This window comes from Pagrus pagrus (assembly GCF_965226575.1).
Source record: "Pagrus pagrus genome assembly, chromosome: 7".
Classification (NCBI taxonomy): Eukaryota; Metazoa; Chordata; class Actinopteri; order Spariformes; family Sparidae; genus Pagrus; species Pagrus pagrus.
The window spans coordinates 19,441,881-19,462,114 of record NC_140191.1 but is presented as its reverse complement, the minus strand read 5'-3'; the positions used below and the strand labels follow the sequence as shown (position 1 = coordinate 19,462,114).

The 20,234-nt window shown below is 41.7% G+C and overlaps 1 protein-coding gene across 4 annotated transcripts in view; it reads left to right on the top strand.

Moving 5' to 3' along the window:
- The window catches only part of LOC311260547 (F-actin-uncapping protein LRRC16A-like), a 74,033-nt gene that overhangs the window by 14,270 nt on the left and 39,529 nt on the right, over nt 1–20,234 (top strand). For all 4 annotated transcript variants that reach the window (XM_084358515.1, XM_084358513.1, XM_084358512.1 and 1 more), the window contains exons 3-4: nt 12,351–12,401; nt 18,996–19,055. In XM_084358515.1, coding sequence (XP_084214641.1) covers nt 12,351–12,401; nt 18,996–19,055 — 111 coding nt within the window. The remainder of the gene's footprint in view (nt 1–12,350; nt 12,402–18,995; nt 19,056–20,234) is intronic.

The window sequence follows — 20,234 nt, the reverse complement described above, 5'->3', positions numbered from 1 at the left end:
GCGGTGACTTCCAGTGGGTCTGGTTTCAACCACAGGATCAAAAAAGGAAATGAGGTCTTGTTAGGAGCTCTTTTTGACCATTTTTTACATTTTTGATTACAAAAGTAAATGTCGTAATTTGAGTTTTGTTCTGATTCTGCATATTTATCGCCTCATATGCACATGCTGAACTGATCTACCTGGTCCTGTTTGGGCTTGCTGTGGGAAAATCGGGTGTGATGGTGCAATGGCCTGGTTGGTACAGTGTCGGTCTGCTCACTGGATATAATTGAATTGGGGTTTATGGGTCACAGCAACAGTCAGAATTGATTGGATGATAATGACATTTGTGCACTGTGTCAAAGTAAAAAGCCACAAAACCAGTCCGGTCTAATCAATGTGAATGTTTTCCATCAAAACAGTGCATAATGTGTCTCCTCTACAATAGCTTGCCTGTCATTTTTACGGGAATTTGTCTTCAAAGCCATTTTTTAATCTTGAGGATTATTCAGACCATGTGTTAAAACCAGATCAATACAGATTAGAAGAGAGTCGCATGTGTATGATATCAGTTTGTCTCTGCCTTAAAGGTCTTTGCTGGCACATGTGCAGGTCTTTCTCAGCAGAACCGCTGCACTGACTTTACTACCAGTGCTGTCATATGCTTATGCTGCACGGTTGGTTTTTATGGTGTCCTTGCAGTTGATGTTGCGTTACTGTTTCTGTCATCAATGCAAACTGCTAGCCTTTGTCCTCCATTGTTCTGTCTGATCTGGTTTCATTTAATAGTTTAGTAGTCATATTTATGATACTATTAGACGTGATATACAGAACTGATAGCGGGTTTTAAAGGAAATATCCTCCCTGGTCTTTTTATTCTGGGTCTGTGTGTGCAGTCGTGTGTGGCTGTGTGTGGGGGTGCCCATCATGAGGGTGGATTTTGACAAATCAGTAATATGCTTAACTGGATATTGATGTTTTATGACCCTGACTCTCTGAAATATAAAACATTTTTCAACACTGTTTTGCTAATATAGGAGAAGAAAGCACAAAGGTTTCATCTATGTTTTTGTTTTAAAACCTTAAAAGTTATAATGGTATTTAGTAGGGCTGCAACTAATGATTATTTTCATCGTCGATTAATTTGTTGATTATTTTCTTGATCAATCAGTTAGTTTTTTGGTCTATGAAATATCCAAAAATGGTGACAAGTTTTATCAGTGTCTCCCAAAGCCAAAGATGACGTCCTAAAATGCATTTGATTGTGCACAACCCAAAGATATTTAGTTTAATGTCATATAGAAGTTAAGAAGCTAGAAAACATTCATACATTCAAGAAGCTGGAATCAGAGAATTTAGACTAACCCTTTTTTTTTTTTTTTTTTCCAAAAAATGACCCGCACCAATTAATCTAATCTAACTAATTGATGAATCATTGCAGCTCTATTTTTTGGTGGTATTGCTTATTTAAAGTAGCTTCAATAATTGTCAATATTTAAGACTTCTAGTTGAAAACAACTAAAAAATGTATTAAAGTTATCAATAAAATGTGAAGAAATAACAGTTTTAAGTTTTCTGTACTTTGTTGCAGAGATATCTGTTTTAGTTAGCACGCTAACCAGCTAGCCCTGGCCCTCCTCGGTCCGAAGCTCCTGTGCTAGCAGTGTAAACAACAACACTCCCCTGGTGCTCAGTGCACTAGCTGCACAGCTAACTGAGCTAACAATCTCATGGCAGCTACAGTTAGCAGCAGTTAGCGGTTATTCCGGTGGCCAGTTCTTACATATTGCACCTTTAAAGCTAATTTGGGAGAAATGTATGTTTTTTTCCTAAAACTGGCTCTTAACTACCCAATTAAAGGTATTTTCCCCGTTCACAGGTGTTCAGCTTTCTGCTTTGTTTGAAGCATGGTCCCATTAGAGTCCTTGCAGGAAACCCAGTATTAGTTTTACATCATCTCCATCTTCCTTTGATCATTTTGACTTTGATTATATGAATCTCATCCTGGGAGGACCTTTGTTTAACTTTGGAGGGAATCTCATTCATGATCTAAAGCACACTAACTGTGTTTTTATCACTGAAATCAGTGTGGTTGTGTGTGTGTCATTAGTGCCGCCTGATGTTATCTAGCCACTCCAGAGAGAAACCGTGGGTAATGCCAACACCAGCCCAGAACAAAATCCCCATCCCTCCTCCCTCCACCCTCCACCCCTCTCCTCGCTCTGCCTTTGTCTCTGTCACTCCTTTCTTCTTCTCTCTCTCTCCCTTCTGTCTGCGTCATACCTGCGTGTGTCTCTCTCTCCTCGACAAAACGCTCTACTCCAGTCTGAGGAGGTTTTCCACTTTGGTTTTCTTTGTTGCTTTAGTTGTAAAAATAAAAATCTCTCTGGTTTTCTCTGTCTCACCCTTTCATCCTCGTGGTCTGCAGTGATATCCCATTTACCCAGAACCCTTGGCTCACCATAACATAGCTACACACCCACACCCACACCCACACGCACCCACACTCAGACCTCCTTCCCCATTGTGTCTGGCTGGCATGCTGATGAATGAATGAACCCTTGTGATTATTTCTTATCTCTGTAACCTAAACACACACAAGGTTCTTAGGGGATGCCCTGCAGGCTGACACTGTTCTAAAAGGAACCCCCTCTATCACTCCCACCAGAGTCCAGTGTCTAAAAAGCCTGATATGTATCCAGTGTTCGGGGAATCCTGCCAACCTGGACTATAATCTTAATCTGAAAGCACAATCATTTAATCCGTCTGATCGGCCCTTTGAACGCCTGGTCAGCCTCAGTTTTGCTTTGTAAGACGCGCTCGGGAGGTTGACTAGATATTTCATGCTTGTTAGTGAGGCTATGATACACAGGCAGCGTGCAGAGATAATGTATATGTTAACATTCATAATTGATTGTACCCAATGCGATAAAAAAGACAGAAAAAGACGAGACAAAGACAAATTCTCAGCTGCAGAAGGCAAATTGTATCGCCTCCTAAGTGTTTCCTTCTATTTCAATCATTTGTGTACGTCTCATTTATTATTGAACACGTTGCGCATATTCGCCAACACTTCTCACCGAAGACAAAACAAGCACCGGTGGCAATAAAAAAGAAATTGAAATAAAGCATGAAATATAGCATCATCAGACACCACATTTATTCAAGCCTCCGCTCGCTGCAGCTGTGGTCTGATGAGACCAGCCAATCAAAATCGGTTCAGGAAGTACAACAGTCAGCCGCCTTTGTTCCCCACCATGCTCAGCTCCTCAGCAGTAAAACACATAATGATGAGCAGGGCAGTGATAAAATAAAATTGATGTCTCTCTCTTAATGCTCTCCTTGGCTGCGGGTGCAGTGTGAGGGGGATATGCACTACAGAGAGTGGGTTTTCTCCAAAATTGGGATTTATATTATTTGGAGAAAAAAGTGGCATCCTGACAAACTGATTAGCAGCTCAGCTATCTGGAGACTTCACGGAAAATGTTACATTATTAAGCAATCGTGCTACTTAAGCAATATGTTATTTTTAAGTGCGTTTTGATCCTATAAATCATATAAACCTATAAATATCTGAGGCATATAAGGAGGCTGCAGACAGATCGCCACACTGTCTGGTGGGTAGTGTTTGTAGAAGCGTCCAGACAATCGTATTAATATATTTGTCTCATGCTTTTGTGTCTGGTACAGCAGAAAGAGGATCAGACTGTACATCAGGTTAGCTTGTCTATCACTGATGCTCACATTTTGCTGTAGTTTTGGCGCAGTGCGAGTCTGCAGACATTACACGACCAGACCTCAGCTGCACTGTCAGCAGCTTGTCTTGGCGGCAGAGAGTGGACGTATTGTAAGACAAATTATTTCTCTGCGGTTAGGAGCCGTTTTTGTGTAACCAGATTAGGTTCAAACAGATCCCACCACTGGGATCTCTCCTGTGTCAGACCCTACCAAAGGTCTTTCTCAGTTTTCCCTCTTTATCATTTCAGATAAGTGGTTATCTTTGGCTTGGGAGCCAATTTCCACTGCAGGCGTATGGCAGGAAAACAGAAGAGTGGGCTTCCTCTGCAGCTGAGGGGATTAACAGTTTCAAACTGTGTTCAGGGTCGTTCTCAGGATGTTATGACAGATTCGATGGCTGAGTGTTCTGAGACTGCTAGAGTTTATTTCAAACTGGCCTAATATAAATGTATTGATGTTAGACTAACCTGTGTCAGGAGTAGATCTGATTTTATGTATATTTTTGGGGCCTTTTTGTAATGGCTCTGGACAGGACGGCTTTAAGAAACAGCTTTGGCAGAAAAAAACAAAACAGCTGGGCCGCTACGGCGCTACATGTTACATATGCTCTGCTGCCGGTGCGCCCTGACTCTTGATTTTCCAACCAATTTGATATCTGTGAAACAAATTCCAACCAATAATTCGAATTTAATTACATTTTTTTTCATAGGATGATACTGATTTCCTAAAATATTTTCTCCAAAGATGGATTATGACGGACCATGTGATCAGAATGAACACAGACTACATATTGACACAGAACAGAGACCCGGAGCAGTTAAACAAGGTCTTGCCCGAGGCGATTAGACTCGGTATAATTTGTTCTACTCAGGATGCAGGTCAGAAGACCTCTACGTTGTAAACTACACTGTACAGTATTTTACCTTGTATAATTGCTGCCGTGTTAGCCTGTTGAACAGCAGCCTGGAGAGTCTTACTCACTTCTTACACCGAGTTACATCATCCTGATTATTCAAAGATAAAAGCGGGGCGGTGTGTGTGTCCGTGTGTGTGTATCTTCTGCTCCATCGTCTCTAGGTATACACGTGCCTCCTCTTTCAAATCCATTAACCCACACACAAACGCGTGCAACACATGCGTATTCATATGTATCGTATAGAAGCAGACAGTAACAGGGAGGAAACACTACAAGAGAGAAAGGAGAGAACAACTATTTCAGTTTACACTTCGGTGTATATTCGTATGTTGTATGACCTCATGTACAATATACATTTCTTCATGGTGCAGTCCAACTGGCATCCAATTTTAGATAAGGAAGATGGAGAGAGCAAGAATACAGGCAAAGAGAGAAAACACTGAGCATTTTTCTTCTTCACAGAATGGATTTTTCTGTGCAGTGATGGATCGATTATCCAATAGTCATGTTTTCCACGGCATAAAGTCTGGCATGCAGAGCGCATACGGTTTTACTTGTGTTAAATGGACATCATGGCCATTTTTTGCAGTTTGCAAATGGTGTAGGGGAGGGCTGAGGACATGAAGAGATTAGGGAAGAACGTAAGTGGGCGTGAAAAGCAAAGGATAAGAGGAGGGAGATCCACTGCATTGCAAACAGGGTGAGCTGATTGATTTCAGCGTATTAAAAGCTAAGACGGGGTCATCCCCGCAGCATTGGCTCTAACGGAGATGAAACGGCTTTTAAACACTTCCCTTCATTAAATATCTTCCCTCCCTGATTGGATTTAAATCTTGGCTCCTTATCAGCCAAACAGCACTTAGAATCTATTAAGTCATTTTACTTGCTCTGACCTTCCATCTCCTCTCCTTCGCTCACCGCTCACTCTCGCTCCCTGCGGTGTCCACTCTGCTTTAGTCAATCAGCTCTCTCCGTCCCTTTTTTCCTGCATAGCCCTAAAAATACTCCCGTTCCACTGTGCTGCGTTGACAGTTTCAGTTTGCAGCCAGCATATCATGACTCATTAATGTTGCTCACAGACACACAGGCACATGCAGGACATGCTGGCATTAGTTATGCAATAAAGAGTCTGTGTCAGCAGCGGTGTGGGGGTGAAAGTTATCGTGGCTGGGCTTTTTTTTCCACTGTGCTGTTTGTATTACATTAGTGATGCAACTAGTGATGATGATAGGTTTTCAGTTGAGTACACCCCTGGGACACATAGGTGGTCATTTGAGTGGGTCTGCAATAAAATTTGTGTTTATGACAAATTGTAGTGTTGAAGTTGTGTTTGATTTTATTAGAGCTGTGACAAGAACCGCATGACCGCCGTACCGCAGCTGCCGTGTGATGCCTACTGCAGGGTTGAGCTCATTACTATTATCATGACATTTATTCTTTTTTTGGTTTTGTTTAATATATTTTTAGCTTCTGAAAATGACACAGCTGCATTTGGTGTGTGATGTATGTAATAAACACAAAAAATATTGTTTACTTGGTCATCTTTACTGACTTTTTTCTATCCTATGTTCAAGGGCTTATGGAGAAAAAAGAAAGTTTTCAGTGGTCCTCACTTCCGCATCAGTCAGAGGCAGTCCGATAGGTGATTTCATGTCTCAGATTTCTATGTCTGCCCCTTGCATCGATAAAATCTCTCCCAAGTAGGACTCCATTCGTTCACTGTAGCTCCACCTCTGACACCATGCTGTGTTGGGTCCTTTATGACTACTGCACGTACGTTTCGTGGCTTTGATCGAACGGCACTCGACGGCATTTAGCAGTAGGATAACTTAACTGACTCATTGGGGCCTTGTTACAGTAAGTTTCAATGGTTGAGACTTTTATACAAACTCATCTGTGCAAGATAGTTTTCAACATACAATTCTGTTCACAATGTAGCATTATCAGGAAAAAGTATGTGTGTCCCCTTAACGCGATGGTGAGTTAAATAGTGAGTCCTTTTGGATTTTAATGCATCAGCAAGTCACCACTTTTAAGAAGTTAGAATTAGATTTATTTTCAAAGTCAGTCTGAATTTATTTTAACATGTCGTTTATATATTTTATTTTGTTGGTAACAGTTGTATAATCGCAGTAGGCTAAGATTTACCGTCATTATTGGCACTTGACTTTTTTATTTTGTTTGCAATTGAAATCTAAATAAATAAAAACAAATAAAAAGAATTAATACAAACACAATACAACACAAATACACAACACAAAGACAATTTGCCAGAGATTACAGACAAAAATATATAAATATAATACAACTGCTTAGGAGATCATTGTGTCACCACCCCTTCTTGAGAAGGTTTGTATCGAACATTCAACTAAATTACATGCCTCTTGTTTGTATATTCTTTTACAGATACAGATTAACCACATTATGTGTTATTTGTGAGCTTGAGAGGTGCTAGTAGGTTTATTTGGTTACCTTTGGACAGAGCCATGCTAGCTGTTTCCCTCTGTTTCGATTGGATATGAGGGTGATACTAATATTCCCATCTAAATATCAACGAGAAGGCAAACAAGTATATTTCCCATAATACATGTTTTAATGATGACGTTTTTGGTCTCATGACTTTAGTCCCAGATTCAAGGACTACATATGAAATAATGTGATGGATACTGTATAATAGAGCCTGAATGCACCCCAGGACATGATGGATGAATAGAAGTATTTCAGTGGGGGTAAATTTCCCGTGGCAGGGTGCTGCTACAGCTCAATGAGTGCAGATGAAACACTGCTCTGTGCTGCCTCGGTTCCTACAGAGCTTCTACATCACTGTAGGCCAGCGTGTGTTGTTTAGAGGGCTGAAAACTCATTGACATTCTCAAGCAAGACTTGGCTCTGCAGCGTGCTACTTTCATCTGTGAGGGAGTGTCTATCTGTGTATTCACAAATCTGTGTGTGTGTGTGTGTAGCATGGGCTAGCTGTTGCCATAGTAACACAATGTGTGTGAGCGAGCACATGTGGGTTGGGTCAATTGGAGGGGGGGAGGTAGGTGGGGTTGACAGTTTGACAAAAAAAAGATAATCTGGGAATGGTAATGCTGTGAATGGACTGCACACACACACACACACACACACACACACACACAAAGATACACTTCACAGATCTGTGCGTCTATTGCTGACCCTTTAATGGGATTGGAGACCTTGTCGACTTTCTCTTGTGGCGTGTGTGTGTGTGTGTGTCTGTGTGTGTGTGTGTGTGTGAAGAAGAAATTATGAATGGTGTGTGTTCTGCGTATCTGCTAAATAACTAAACATGATATTTTTTTAAGAACACAGACAATTGTATCAAGCAGTTGGTGTCTGATTGTCAAGATAAAATAATTTTGGCTCAGAAATGGTTTAACAGCTGTGTGTGTCTGTGTGTCTGTGTCTGTCTGTGTGTGTCTGTGTGTGTGTGTGTGTGTGTGTGTGTGTGTGTGTGTGTGTGTGTGTGTGTGTGTGTGTGTGTGTGTGTGTGTGTGTGTGTGTGTCTGTCTGTGTCTGTGTGTGTCTGTGTCTGTGTCTGTGTGTGTCTGTGTGTGTGTGTCTGTGTGTGTGCGGCATGTGTGTCTGTGTGTGCGGCATGTGTGGCAAGCCAAGGAGACAAATGGTGCTTTTGAGCCTGTGGCAGTTATCTAGTATGTGAGCCACCACTTTCTCGGTGTGTGTGATACAGAGAGAGAGAGTGTAATAGCAGATGCTCTCTCTGGTCTTGCAGACATGCTCCAGTGCTGCTGCCATCTGGTTGGCTGAATGGAGCTAAGGGCGGGATGCTGGTCTCTGTGAAATCATTGGCTGATGGGAAGGCTCAAGGCTTTAAGTCCACTTAAGACTGGAGAGACAGAGAGAGGGAGGAGGGCAGTTCAGAGAGGAGGGGGTCATAAAACAGGGGGGTGTTATGGCTTTGTCCACTCAAAAGGGCAGATGGAGAGAGCACTGGGAGTGCAGAGGGGCAGTCATGCATTGACAGGAGGAGGACGGGAGCGAAATCCAAGAGGCTGCGGAAACATGGATCAGAGCGTGTTTAAAACCGTTTCAACAAGTTATAAAGTGTACTGAATCCATTCTGGCATGCAGTCATAAAATTGTCCTTGTTTCGTTTTAATGCATTGGAAGTATTGAATGATTCACTGCCCCCTCTAGTAAGACTGGACAGAAAACATTGGTGGTCATTCGGTGTCTCCCCTCCACTCAGCAGGTCAGCAGGTTCTCGATCGTTACTGGCTGTGATTGTAGCTGTAGCTATTGAACTCCTGGAAGCCCACTGATGTGGAGCAGTCGTTAGATGAAACCTGCTGTTTTTCACTTTAAACCATCAGACACACACAACCAGAGCTTCCCTTTATGTGAAAATAAAAAGAAAGACATTTTCTTGTACAACACAACCAAAGACCCTTTTCTGTTTGAACTTTGAAGTTCTGTGGCCAGACTCTTATTTCCATACGTTTTTTTCACCCCTGGGATCAAACAGACTGCAGGACTCCATCGTTTCAAAGTAACATTATAGAGCGAAAAACAGCTTCTCAAGCTGCTTCCAGGTCTTTAAACAGCTCCCCCTTTGGAACAAATGCCAGTGTAGCACCCAATTTCTAAACTTATTTTTTACAACTGATGTTAATTTTTGTCATTACAGAGAAAGTTGGTTAATTTATGTAATGTAAGTAAGTGTAAGTACATAAATGACCTTGTTACCTGAGTAAAGTAAGCTACATAACTTAAGACTACGTGATTTTAACCCAAAATCTGATCTTTTCCTAAACCTAACCGAGTTGTTTTTGCATCTAAACCTAACTAAACCATGACTGTTTGACAACATTAATAACAATCCAAAAGTCATATTTTGTCACACTATGTGACATGTTTGTCAGCAAACTTTATTTTGAAAGTCCAACCAGATGTTGCATATTATGTAATATTGCTAACTTGACCGTGGAGCCCTTCGTGTGCAAAACTGACAGACAGGTAGGTCGAGCATCATGGTTTGAAGCTTAATGCCACTGACCGAGCTGCCAGATTTGGCGAGTGTTTACACGTGTTTCAAAGGTCGTCCCAGTTTTGGCAACTTAATGATTATTTTCAAACGTTTGGTAGTGATGAATTGTTTTCACCAACGTGCTGACTGAGTGGAACAGAGTGACACTGCTAAATCAGAGTCTTAAAAGCGCCGCTCCATAAAGTTGAGGGATCCAAAAGAAACAAGTTGAAAAATCTGCACCAGAAGTTGAGAATTTCTGACTTTTAGTCTCTGATGATAACCCTGATGACATCATCGTTTTATTTTAACAATCTGGAAAGTCCCTACGAAACCACAGGAGACATTATACAGGGGTTTTCACAGGCTAAATAGTTCTTCTTGTGATGAGTAAACTGAACTTAATGTGTGAAGTAAGTGGAAGTCCCTAACCATAACCCTAACCCTAACAAACAGCCATTTCAACTAGTTAATTGTTAATTTATCTCCGTCAGCAGCCTACCTGCTCACAGATGGAATGTAAAGTAGAGCTGCTGTAGAGACATGAGACTGAGACAAAGAGCGAGGGGAGAGTTGAGCACAGCGGTGGTGACTGGTGCTCTTTAGGGGAGGTTATCTCTGGTCACACAGGCCTGCCTGTCCACCTACATCACATCAAAACACCCAGACCCTGCCTGTGGAGCCGAGACACACAGGGCTGGGAGACACTGTCATCCTTTTTTTCCTCTCCGTCTCTCATCCCTCTGTTTCTTTATTCATGTCTTTCACAAAGATAGTGACAGTTAATAGGCGTATCTTTCCCTATGTGTTTTCTCCTCGCCTGTTTCGCTGCTTTCTCTCCCTCTTTGCTCTCCACGCCAATCATTGTTTATCTGGGACTTGTTAGTGATGCTGTGTTCTCCCTCTCCTCTTCCCTCTTTTGTACTATTTATTTACTCTTCTGCTTTCAAACCGTCTCTCAGGTTTTGTCTCGCCTCTGATCAATCTTTCTGCTGCCTCTCGTCAGTTTCTCATTTCCTCTCCTGCCCTTACACGCTTCTTTTTACATGTTTTATCTACTCTATCTGAACACAGCGTCTTTTTCTTTCATCCCTGTTTCATCCTTTGGCATTTTCTTTGCCTTTGTGGCCCTTCATTTTTATGTTGTAGCATTCAAAACCAACACGCCCGAGAGGCTTATCTTCGGAGCAGTAAGGTGGTGTATGGGGACTTTTTTAGCCTTTCTTACATAACGGTTTCATTTCGGCGTGCTGTCAGTGCAGAGTGAGAGGAAACACAAAGGAGATGGCTCGCTACAAGGGTCATGAGGTTTCAGCTATGATGAGAAAGGTTCGTAGTGTATGCCTTTACTTACCAGCCAGGTTTCTTTTTCCTCAAAGGAGGTGGATGTCAGCATCCCTTTGATTGTTTTAAAGGTCAGCCATGGTTGTGCTGTGATACTATTTGACAGAAAAAGAATCCAGGTTCGTGGCACATGAAGGTGAAAGCAGCACTCTGTACAGGCTAAAATAAAATAACGTCCTGCATGGGGTCAAACCTCTTCTTTGTGTTGACCTTCTGTTGAGTATTTAATGGTGAATTATGAATTATTTTCATTATTGACAGTGGTGGACTCAGGATGTTTGAGGGACAGGGGCGAAAAAAATAAAACGGGCACCAGCTGTATGCAGTGGGGTGCCAGCACGCAGAAAGTCATCATTGGAGGGCACTTCACCACGTTTTGTCCACTGGAAGGGCACCTTAATCTTTAGATAATGTTTTATCTATCATAGGGGCATCTAAGAGGGCTCTTGTGCTGTGTTTTTCTTTTTTTTTTAACACGGGGGCACCAGGGGGGCCGATCCCCTGGATTCCTGGAAAACTGCTCATCACAATTTCCCAGAACCCTTAACCCCCAACAGTCCAAAACTCAGACTCTTCATTCACTATCATGAATTACAAAGAAAATCAGCAAATTTTTACATTTAAGGAGCTGAAACCAACACATTTTTGCTTGAGAAATGTCAGAAAGGATTATTCGATGATCAAAGTGCGTGTTATATTGCTACCACATGATTTTATATTGTTATGCTACAACCATGTAATCGAATTAGTGTGAGCAAGTGTTGTGCAAATCTTCCCTGTAACAGTATCACATACTTTAGCAGCCATCTAGATAAAGCTGTCAAATTACCCTCAAAGGCTGCTTGTCCGAGTAGGAATGTCAAGGTTTATACATTCCTGTTATGCCTCCTCAAACCTTGACTTTTCTTTCAAAGAGCAGCAACAGTAGAGAGCTCAGTCCTCACCGTGTGCTCTAATGAACTGTGGCAGCTGGTGTTCAGTTTGTTCAGCAGGCAGAAACAAATAAGGAATCAAGGAAAACGCAATATGATGCAGGCCTCACTCAGACAGGAGGTGTTCCAATAAAAACGAAGGCATCTTGTAATGAGCATCTCAGTGACACCTCTCTAAATGTCACTGTCTGTCTGGCTGTGTGTTTTTCTTTCAAGTGGAGAGGAATCTTTCTCCTCGTCGTCATTCCTCACTCTTTTCCATCGTTTCAAACTGAGACGTTTTAGACTCACGAGCCTTTTCATCTTGATGAGTCAACAGGCGAGCTCTCCGTCGTCTTTGTCATTCCTTGTCATTCCTTGTCCTTGTTGCTCAGAGTGTATATTTACAGCTACATACTCATTATTCTCTGTGTTCTCTCTCTTTTTCTCTCAGGCCCTCGCGTCTCACCGAGCCTACCTCTTGACGGCACGCATTCCCACCAAGGTAAGGACTACAATGAAAACCAGGAGCACTAAAAAGCCATGGTTTCACTGATTAGCAACAATGTGATCAGAAATGTCCCCAGCTCAGCACTTTTGTCATCTCTGGATGTTGAGTCTGCGTGATAAAAAACGGCAGGTGAAGGCGAAACTAGTAGCTCTGTGTGTCTGGTTATATTTCAATTATACAGCTGTGTGTTTTTAACATGGAACAGCGGTGCCATAATGCAGCGCAGATGGCTGCTGTTAGCACCATCAGCAGCAATGACACATCTGTCGTCATCCCTACCAGCACCATTTTCACCACTACCACATAAAGACCAGCAGTGCACTAACACAATGCAGATGTTCAAGAAAACTCCCAGCACGGCCAGTTTAACAGCATTCACTGTCTCTGCTGCCAACATTAAACTTCACATCTGATTTTAACTTCTGTACTATGACCCAATGGCTGGGTCTGACCTGCTGGCTTTTTAAAAACAGGCATACAACACATGGAAATCCAGTGTTTCCCACAGAATCAGACTTTAATTGTGGAGGTGGCTGTCCAGCTGGGGTGCCGTAGGGAGTGAGCCGGCTAACTTCCGGTTTAGCGCCCAGCTAACTTGAATGGGGATAAAATGTAATCGGGCGGGTCTTCTAGACTCGCCCAATCCAATTTTATTGGACTGAATTGCTCAAATTCTGACAGTAAAACGAGTCATTTTGCAGGGGTTGTGTGGCTTTTATTACCATTTTACAGACGCATCTTTCACAATGTTGCATCACATGACAATGTAATTACACGGCACGCTTTGTTGGGGCTTGATTTTGACAATGAGGCCAGCCGTCTTCTTTGCAGAGGAAGTTACGGTCAAGCCAACTGCGTTAAATAGTCCTCCTCCTCTTCTTCGTTGGTTTTACCGGCGTATTAAAAACCACACCACACTGTATCGGAGTATATAACATTATGCTATTCACTGACAGGTGCGCTGTCTTGAGTGTGTCAGAACGAGATGCGCGGCTTCAAAAACAGATAATCAATATGTGGCGGCCAATTATGATATTGTTGCGGACCAATACAAATAAATTAATGTGTGGGAAACACTGGAAATCAGTTTATAGGCTTTGATGGTGAGCTCTGATACTGCATTGGGATTGTGAACCTGTGAATATAAAGTTATTAAAGCATGTGTGTAAAGTTTTTAATGTTAAGCGGACAAACCATTCGGCTTCAAAGGTCCAGTGTGTAGCATTCAGTGGCATCTAGCAGTGAGGTTGTAGCTGGCAACCAACTGAACACTCCTCGTGTTACCCTACCCTGCGGTAAAATCTACATTGTTTTGAATTCTACACACCAATTTCAGTTTTTAATCAAGGTTTTAAGTTGTAAAGAAAATCTCATAAACATCCCATCAGGTTTGTAGTCTGTTCCCATACAATCACACCATTTGTTTACCTCCAGTATCAGGCTGATGCTCCTCCTGATAGGAAAGATGAGCACTTCACAGTATTCTTCCCAAGTCACAAGGTAGCATAACATCATATCTTGTACCAGGTCCTGGAAATACTTAACAGTTGCCCTTCAAATGGCCGTATGCTTTCCAGTCAATAAGATGCCTCGAGGGACAGTTTAGGTGATTGATTGTTGGCTTAAAAACGTATTTATTGGTTTACTGGGGGTGGAAGAGGCCATAAAGAACATTCAAGCTGTCCGTGTTTCACATGACATCATGTGTTTCCAGTGTTATGAGCTGCAGGTTCAGGATCTGTTTATTTAACTGGCTCTGAGTCTTTCTCTGACCTGGAGGGATTAGACACCTGCTTTATGAAGAATAAGCCCCCTCAGCAACCCTCCTCTCTTCTACTATATGTCATAGTCCGTCTCTTTCTCTTGGTTTCCTTTTCTATACCGTGGTACACCTCATTGTAGTACTTCCTCCTCCCTAGGAACGCCTCGCTCCAAGTTTCTGGAGTAGTTTATGGAGCTAGATCTTGTAAATTTGATTATGTGGGAGCAAGAGGCTCTTGTAGGGTTAGACATGAGGTGATGAATCATGAGGTAGGTCTGTCTGTCTGTCTCGGTCTTGTTTTTCCACACAGGAAGCCGAATCCCTCCTCTGGTAGCTTTTAGATCTTTCTCTTGTAGTAAACCTCTATCCACTTCTCCTGCTGCTCTGCTCAGCTCAGATAACAACCACAAATCACCTTTGCTCTCCTCTCCTTCTTACCTTTTAAGCCATTCGTTCAGCTTTCTCACCCTCATCCTCCCATCTTTTTCAGCAATCCAGATTACAATCCCTCTCTCTTCATCCCCGTCTCACCACCACTCACCACTGTGCCAAAGGTCAGCAGGGATAACCTCCGGTGTATTAAATCCAGTTGAATCGAACGCATTTTATCATAAAAGTAATCAACGTTTGTTTTTTCTCTCGGCTACAGCAAATAATTATTTTCATTGTCAATTGAAGGTGCAATATGTAAGAATTTTCAATGTTATCACATCTTTGTATTGTGTTGCACAGATATGTATTGAAGTTAGCATGCTAACCAACTAGGGCGTCCGGGTCAAAAGCTCATGTGCTAGCAGTGTAAACCCCAACACTGCCCCAGGCCTCCAAGCTCTTTGTCCGGCCTGCTAGCTAAGTGAGCTAGCTAGCATTAGCAGTTGATATCAGTGATATGCTACCCCCTATTTATTTTAAGTATACATTTGACAGGTGGCCAGTTCTTACATATTGCACCTTTAAACTGTAGGTATTTCTGGCAGTTAAATATCATAAAATAATGAAAAATGTCCATCACAAGTTCCCAGAGCCAAAAAGCTTTTTTTGTGCATCCAAAAGTCCCCAGAGTGAAAGATATGTATTTAACAATGATATTTAAATCACTTATGAGAAGCTGAAACAAGTTCATCGTTCCTTGATTAATGTTTTAGGGGAAGAATCTGTCATGGTTTCCAATTTATATTCTGTCAAGTTAACTCATCATTTTGACACTAAATCTCTCACTATTATCTCTCACGTCCAATCCTAGTTTAATATTTTCAATCCCATATTTTCAAAGATTACTGTAAGTAATAGTATAGTATAGTAAGTTTAATATATAGAAGTATAATATACTTACTTCCTGTTTTGTTCAAACTGTATATGACTGAAGGAGCTTTTCTGTCGTGGCGGTGCTGTGTGGGTTCTTGCTGCGTACTGTCTTTGTTAAAAGATGAAACTTGCCAACATCCTTTAGAAAAGCTGACGGTTACAGTATTTCTCCTCGTATTGATTCTTTTTGATGTGAAATCTATATCACAGGGGAGATGAGTCAACTGCAAATGAAGATTAGCTTCTGCTCACTCTTCCAGCACATGAGCTACTGAGCGAGAACGTCATCCGCAGATTCAGTTTTTTCTAGTTTTCTGCTAAAATATGTTTTTGTTTTGAATCAAAGCTTGTTGATTTACGCTCCTGGCCTTCTGAAAGTATTGGAGGCACTGTGTTTGATCTATCATACCTCTTCCTGGAATCCCAGAGGTACATCCAAAACACACAAGAGAACAATCAGTAGGTGGGATTTTGTCAGTAGTGCTTTTCTGAGGGGAGCCCAGGGCCTTAATGTCGAAGTAACGATATTGCAGCAGCAGTAAACCCTCAGTTAAACACTTTACTATGTGGCTCTTTTCTCTCAGTTGTAGTTGAAATCCCCCTCTAGCTCTTACATGCACTTCTCTGTGGGTTTTCTGTGTGTGCGTATGTGTGTGTGCCTCTCGGATTGATGGTTTGGCTCCTCTTGAGAAGCTGCAGGGCCTAACAGACTGTCAGGGTCTCCTCCCCAACATGAACACATGCTCTCACACACACAAACACCCTTTCATTCACCGCTCCCTAGAAGCCTTTTCTTGCGGTATATTTCATTTACCTGTGCACTCTTTATGTATCTCTGCTTTCTGTTTTATGTCAGAAGTATGGGAGTGTATGTAAGAAAAACACACTAATCTACAGCAAACCATCTCATATAAACCTGAAGTAAATTTAAACATGTAGCCGTCACTGAGCTATCTCACTAACAGACAAATGTTTTTTTTAATCCAAGTACTGTAATCCCAAAATCTGAGGTACCACAGTACAAGTACAGTATAATACAAGTTGTTCAGCAGCCTACAGAAAATATTGTGTTGATTTATGTATTGCAAACTATTTGCTGTATGTTACAATATACAGTGCCCAAACTTAACTCCAACTGGGTCAACAGTAAATGTTATGATAGCATACAAAGTTGGGCGTCAGCCAATGACAAGTGAGTCCAAAGACAAATGCGAGCTCTAGCCAATGGCAGGACTTCATGCTGGGAGGTGTAGAGAGGAACCAAACGCCTGAGTAACTGCATCGTTCACTCATTCGTTCACTGTCCGTCTGTCACTTTAAACTCTTTTCTTTTTGATGCGTTTTCAGGTTGAATTTGTGTTTATAAAGAGGACGATTTGATGATTTGTTGTAATTGTGAACATTAGTATGCTGTTGCAGGGGCTTTGTTGTGGACGGCTGTACAACTTGTACTTGTACTGTGGTACTGCACCAGTCTGTATACCAGACTTCAGTGTGTGTCAGTTATGGAGGAGGTATTAAGATCCTTTACTGTTGCAAGTAAAAGTCCTGCATTGGAAATGTTACTTCAAGGTGTGATGTGTAATAATTTTTGATTATTAAAAATGATAACAAAAATTATTAACAGAACGGTGAATAAGACTTCTGTGTATTGCGTGCTGAGACTAGAGTTAGCATGCTTACCAGCTAGCCCCAGTCCACTTTGTACCTCAAGAGGTCCGATAGTGGACAACACCAACACTCCGGTGCTCTGAGGTCCCAGTCCACTCAGAGTCCAGCCAATAGTCGCACTAGCTGCATGGCTAACTGAGCTAACCAGCTAACAGCAGCTACAGTCAGCAGCAGTTATGGGTTATGCTGGTAATATGCAGCCCCCTATTTAAACAGGTGGACAATTCTAACATATTGCACCTTTTTAAGTAAAAGTATGTGAGTATATTCAGGGAAAAGTATTAAAAGTACTACAAGTTAAAGTATTAATGTAGATAAATGATCCCTGTGACAGATAAATGAAGGCAGCTAAATCTCCTGACTGAGGCAAAGGTATGCTATATTGTTTGTGAAAACAGTGTTTCTTTTATAAGAGGAAGTATTAATTGGTCAGCTCTGGTCTAAAATAACAATAGGCTACAAAATCTTAGCTAGTTGCAGCTCGTCTTGCTAATAGCTCATTATGTCTGTTTCTTTGTTTTATCTGAGGGATATGAGATTAACTGAGCTTTGATATCTTCTTCAAGGTGCCATTTTCTTTTAGACATAATTCCTCTTGAATAATTTATTTTTCTCTCTCTCTCTCTCTCTGTGTGTGTGTGTGTGCGCGTGCCATAAATAGAGAAATTGTGGTTTCATTGTGGAATTATTTCTAGCTTGTAGACTGAATGAGTGAGTAACCACAGGCAGTGCTGAAATAAACACACGCACACATGGACTGCGTGCTTTAGTCAGACAGTAGACAGACAGTCTGCTTATCCTCTCCCTCCTCTCATCTCCGAGCCAAGCCTCAGGAACACAGCGCCCACCTGGAACAGTCTGGCCTCGCTCCTTGGCCTGCCCTCAGGCTCTGTACTGTGCGTCTGTGTTTGAGTGTGAGAGAGGGAGAAGAAAACTGAAAACTGTGTGCATAGTATCCAATAGCAGTATTCACAGGTTCTTCCTCTCACACAAAAGGATATCTTTTTCTGTCCTTTTTAGGCATGGAAAAGGTGGACTGCTGCTTTTCTTTGTCCTGAAATGCTTTCTTGAAACAGAAACGGAAACAGAAAGTTAGGTGTAATACTATTCTGGCTGTCTTTAGCCTGACTTGTTATGAAAAGTCTGTCTTTTGGATGCAAATGGAGGAATGAGGAGGAGTCCTTTCTTCACCTTACTTTCCATGTTTTGTCACAATTGAAATCAACTCCTTCTCAATTCAACGGCTCAGGAGTCAAATTGTAAACAATTAAAAAATGTAAAAAGCGCTCAAAAGAAGTACTTAAGTGTCTCACTTATGTGTAAATACAAGTAGTTAATAACAAATGCTGTCCTGCAAATGGGCAACAGGCTTTGAAAAAAACATCTAAATATGTGAGTGACTGATGACGTAGTCTGCACAGGAGCTGAGAAAGAAAGAAGTAGCTGACTGCGTCCCTACCTATTAATTATGGAACAGACATATTTTTTACACAGCATTCCTCAGACAGACAGTCACTGTACTGCACTGTTGTTATTAGGCAGGATATCTCTCACAGATACAGTACACATACTGTATCCTCTCACACAGTCACATGAACAGCACACTTGTACATTCATTCATTCAAATATCTGCACCCACGTGTCCACTCAAATACATCGCAGCTTCTGGATGTTTTACTGCCTATTGTTCAAAGCAGGTCAGAAAGACTGTCGTAACATAATTCATGTGTAATAAACAGTAGCTCAGATAAACCCCTAATTACTGCTTTCATTGTTCCGTTTTATGTCCTGTTGTGTACGACACGGTTTAAGTATTTTAATGGTGGTTTCTGTGCTCTTTTTTTTTTTAGGTGGAACATTCCTTTAATTATCTGGAGATCCAGGGGATTGCCTGTAACAAGCCTACACAGGTACAGACACTAGCACCCAAATTAACAGTGTCCAACAAACTCTGAGAGCACAAATTATTAAAGAAATAGCTCCAGATTTTGGAAAATACACTTGCACGCTTTCTTGCTGAGACTTAAAGATCTCCATCACTGTTGTGTCTCTGCACAACGTATGGGGCCAAGAGGTGACTAGCTTAGCCTAGCATGAAGACTTGAAGCAGGGGAAAACAGCTGGTGCGACTCCCTCCAAGTCTCTACAAGGTACAAGATTCACCTATGTATAATTTTACAACTCTGGGTTGTATGAAGAAATGCTGGTTGTAGTCTTGTATGCCACTCACTAAACAAAAATTGAAACGAGGAGTCTTGGTAGTCTTTAGTAGTCCGGTGGTCAAAAAGTGGATCTTTCTGTAGCGCTTGTCAGACAGCAGCAGGGTAAACAGGCTCGGGTTGGGGTGGTATTGACTTTTAGTGTCCTGTTGGCTCTGCACAGGCACCGCACCTCACCTCACCTCACTATCACCGATGCTCAGCAGGTTTCGGTACCAACGATGTGAACAGTTTTTATCACCCGCCTCAGAGCTTTCCTTTCCTGGGTTGTGCAGCTCACGACTCTGCCTAAAACCACAAGTTGTCACCTTGACATTTCTGTTAGTTAAATTAATTTTGAGGTCTTTTTTTTTGTGGTTTTAATTCAACTTTGGACGGATCCAGGTTAGTTGTTTTCCCTTACTTCCTGTCTTTATGCTAAGCCAATTGCAAATGACCTATCTAATACTGAGCAAGAAAGCAGGCTAATTGTGTTTTCCAAAATGTCAGTGTCAAAAGTATTCCTTTAAATTATACTTCTTTAAATTGTACTGCTACTATTATAACTGTGTGGTTCAGCATAGTGGTTTTGGGGAGGCAGTGAAGCTGTGACGTTTGCAGTTAAGTGCCAGCAACGCACTTTATTTACACCGACTGAGCAGCCAGGGGAACAGCAAAAGAAAGCTCATGACAGGATTGTACTGAATATGAAAAGAAAATAGGAGCCCTGGGAGAGAAACAGCATACAGTACACTGTGATGTGAACTACATTCACCTGATCGCCTGAATCAATAAATGCTGCATAAGGTCCAAACATACTGCTGCAGGGCAGCTTCTTATATTCATCCTCTTCTCCAGTGAGGTCAAAGGTCAGGATCATCAACAGGGAGG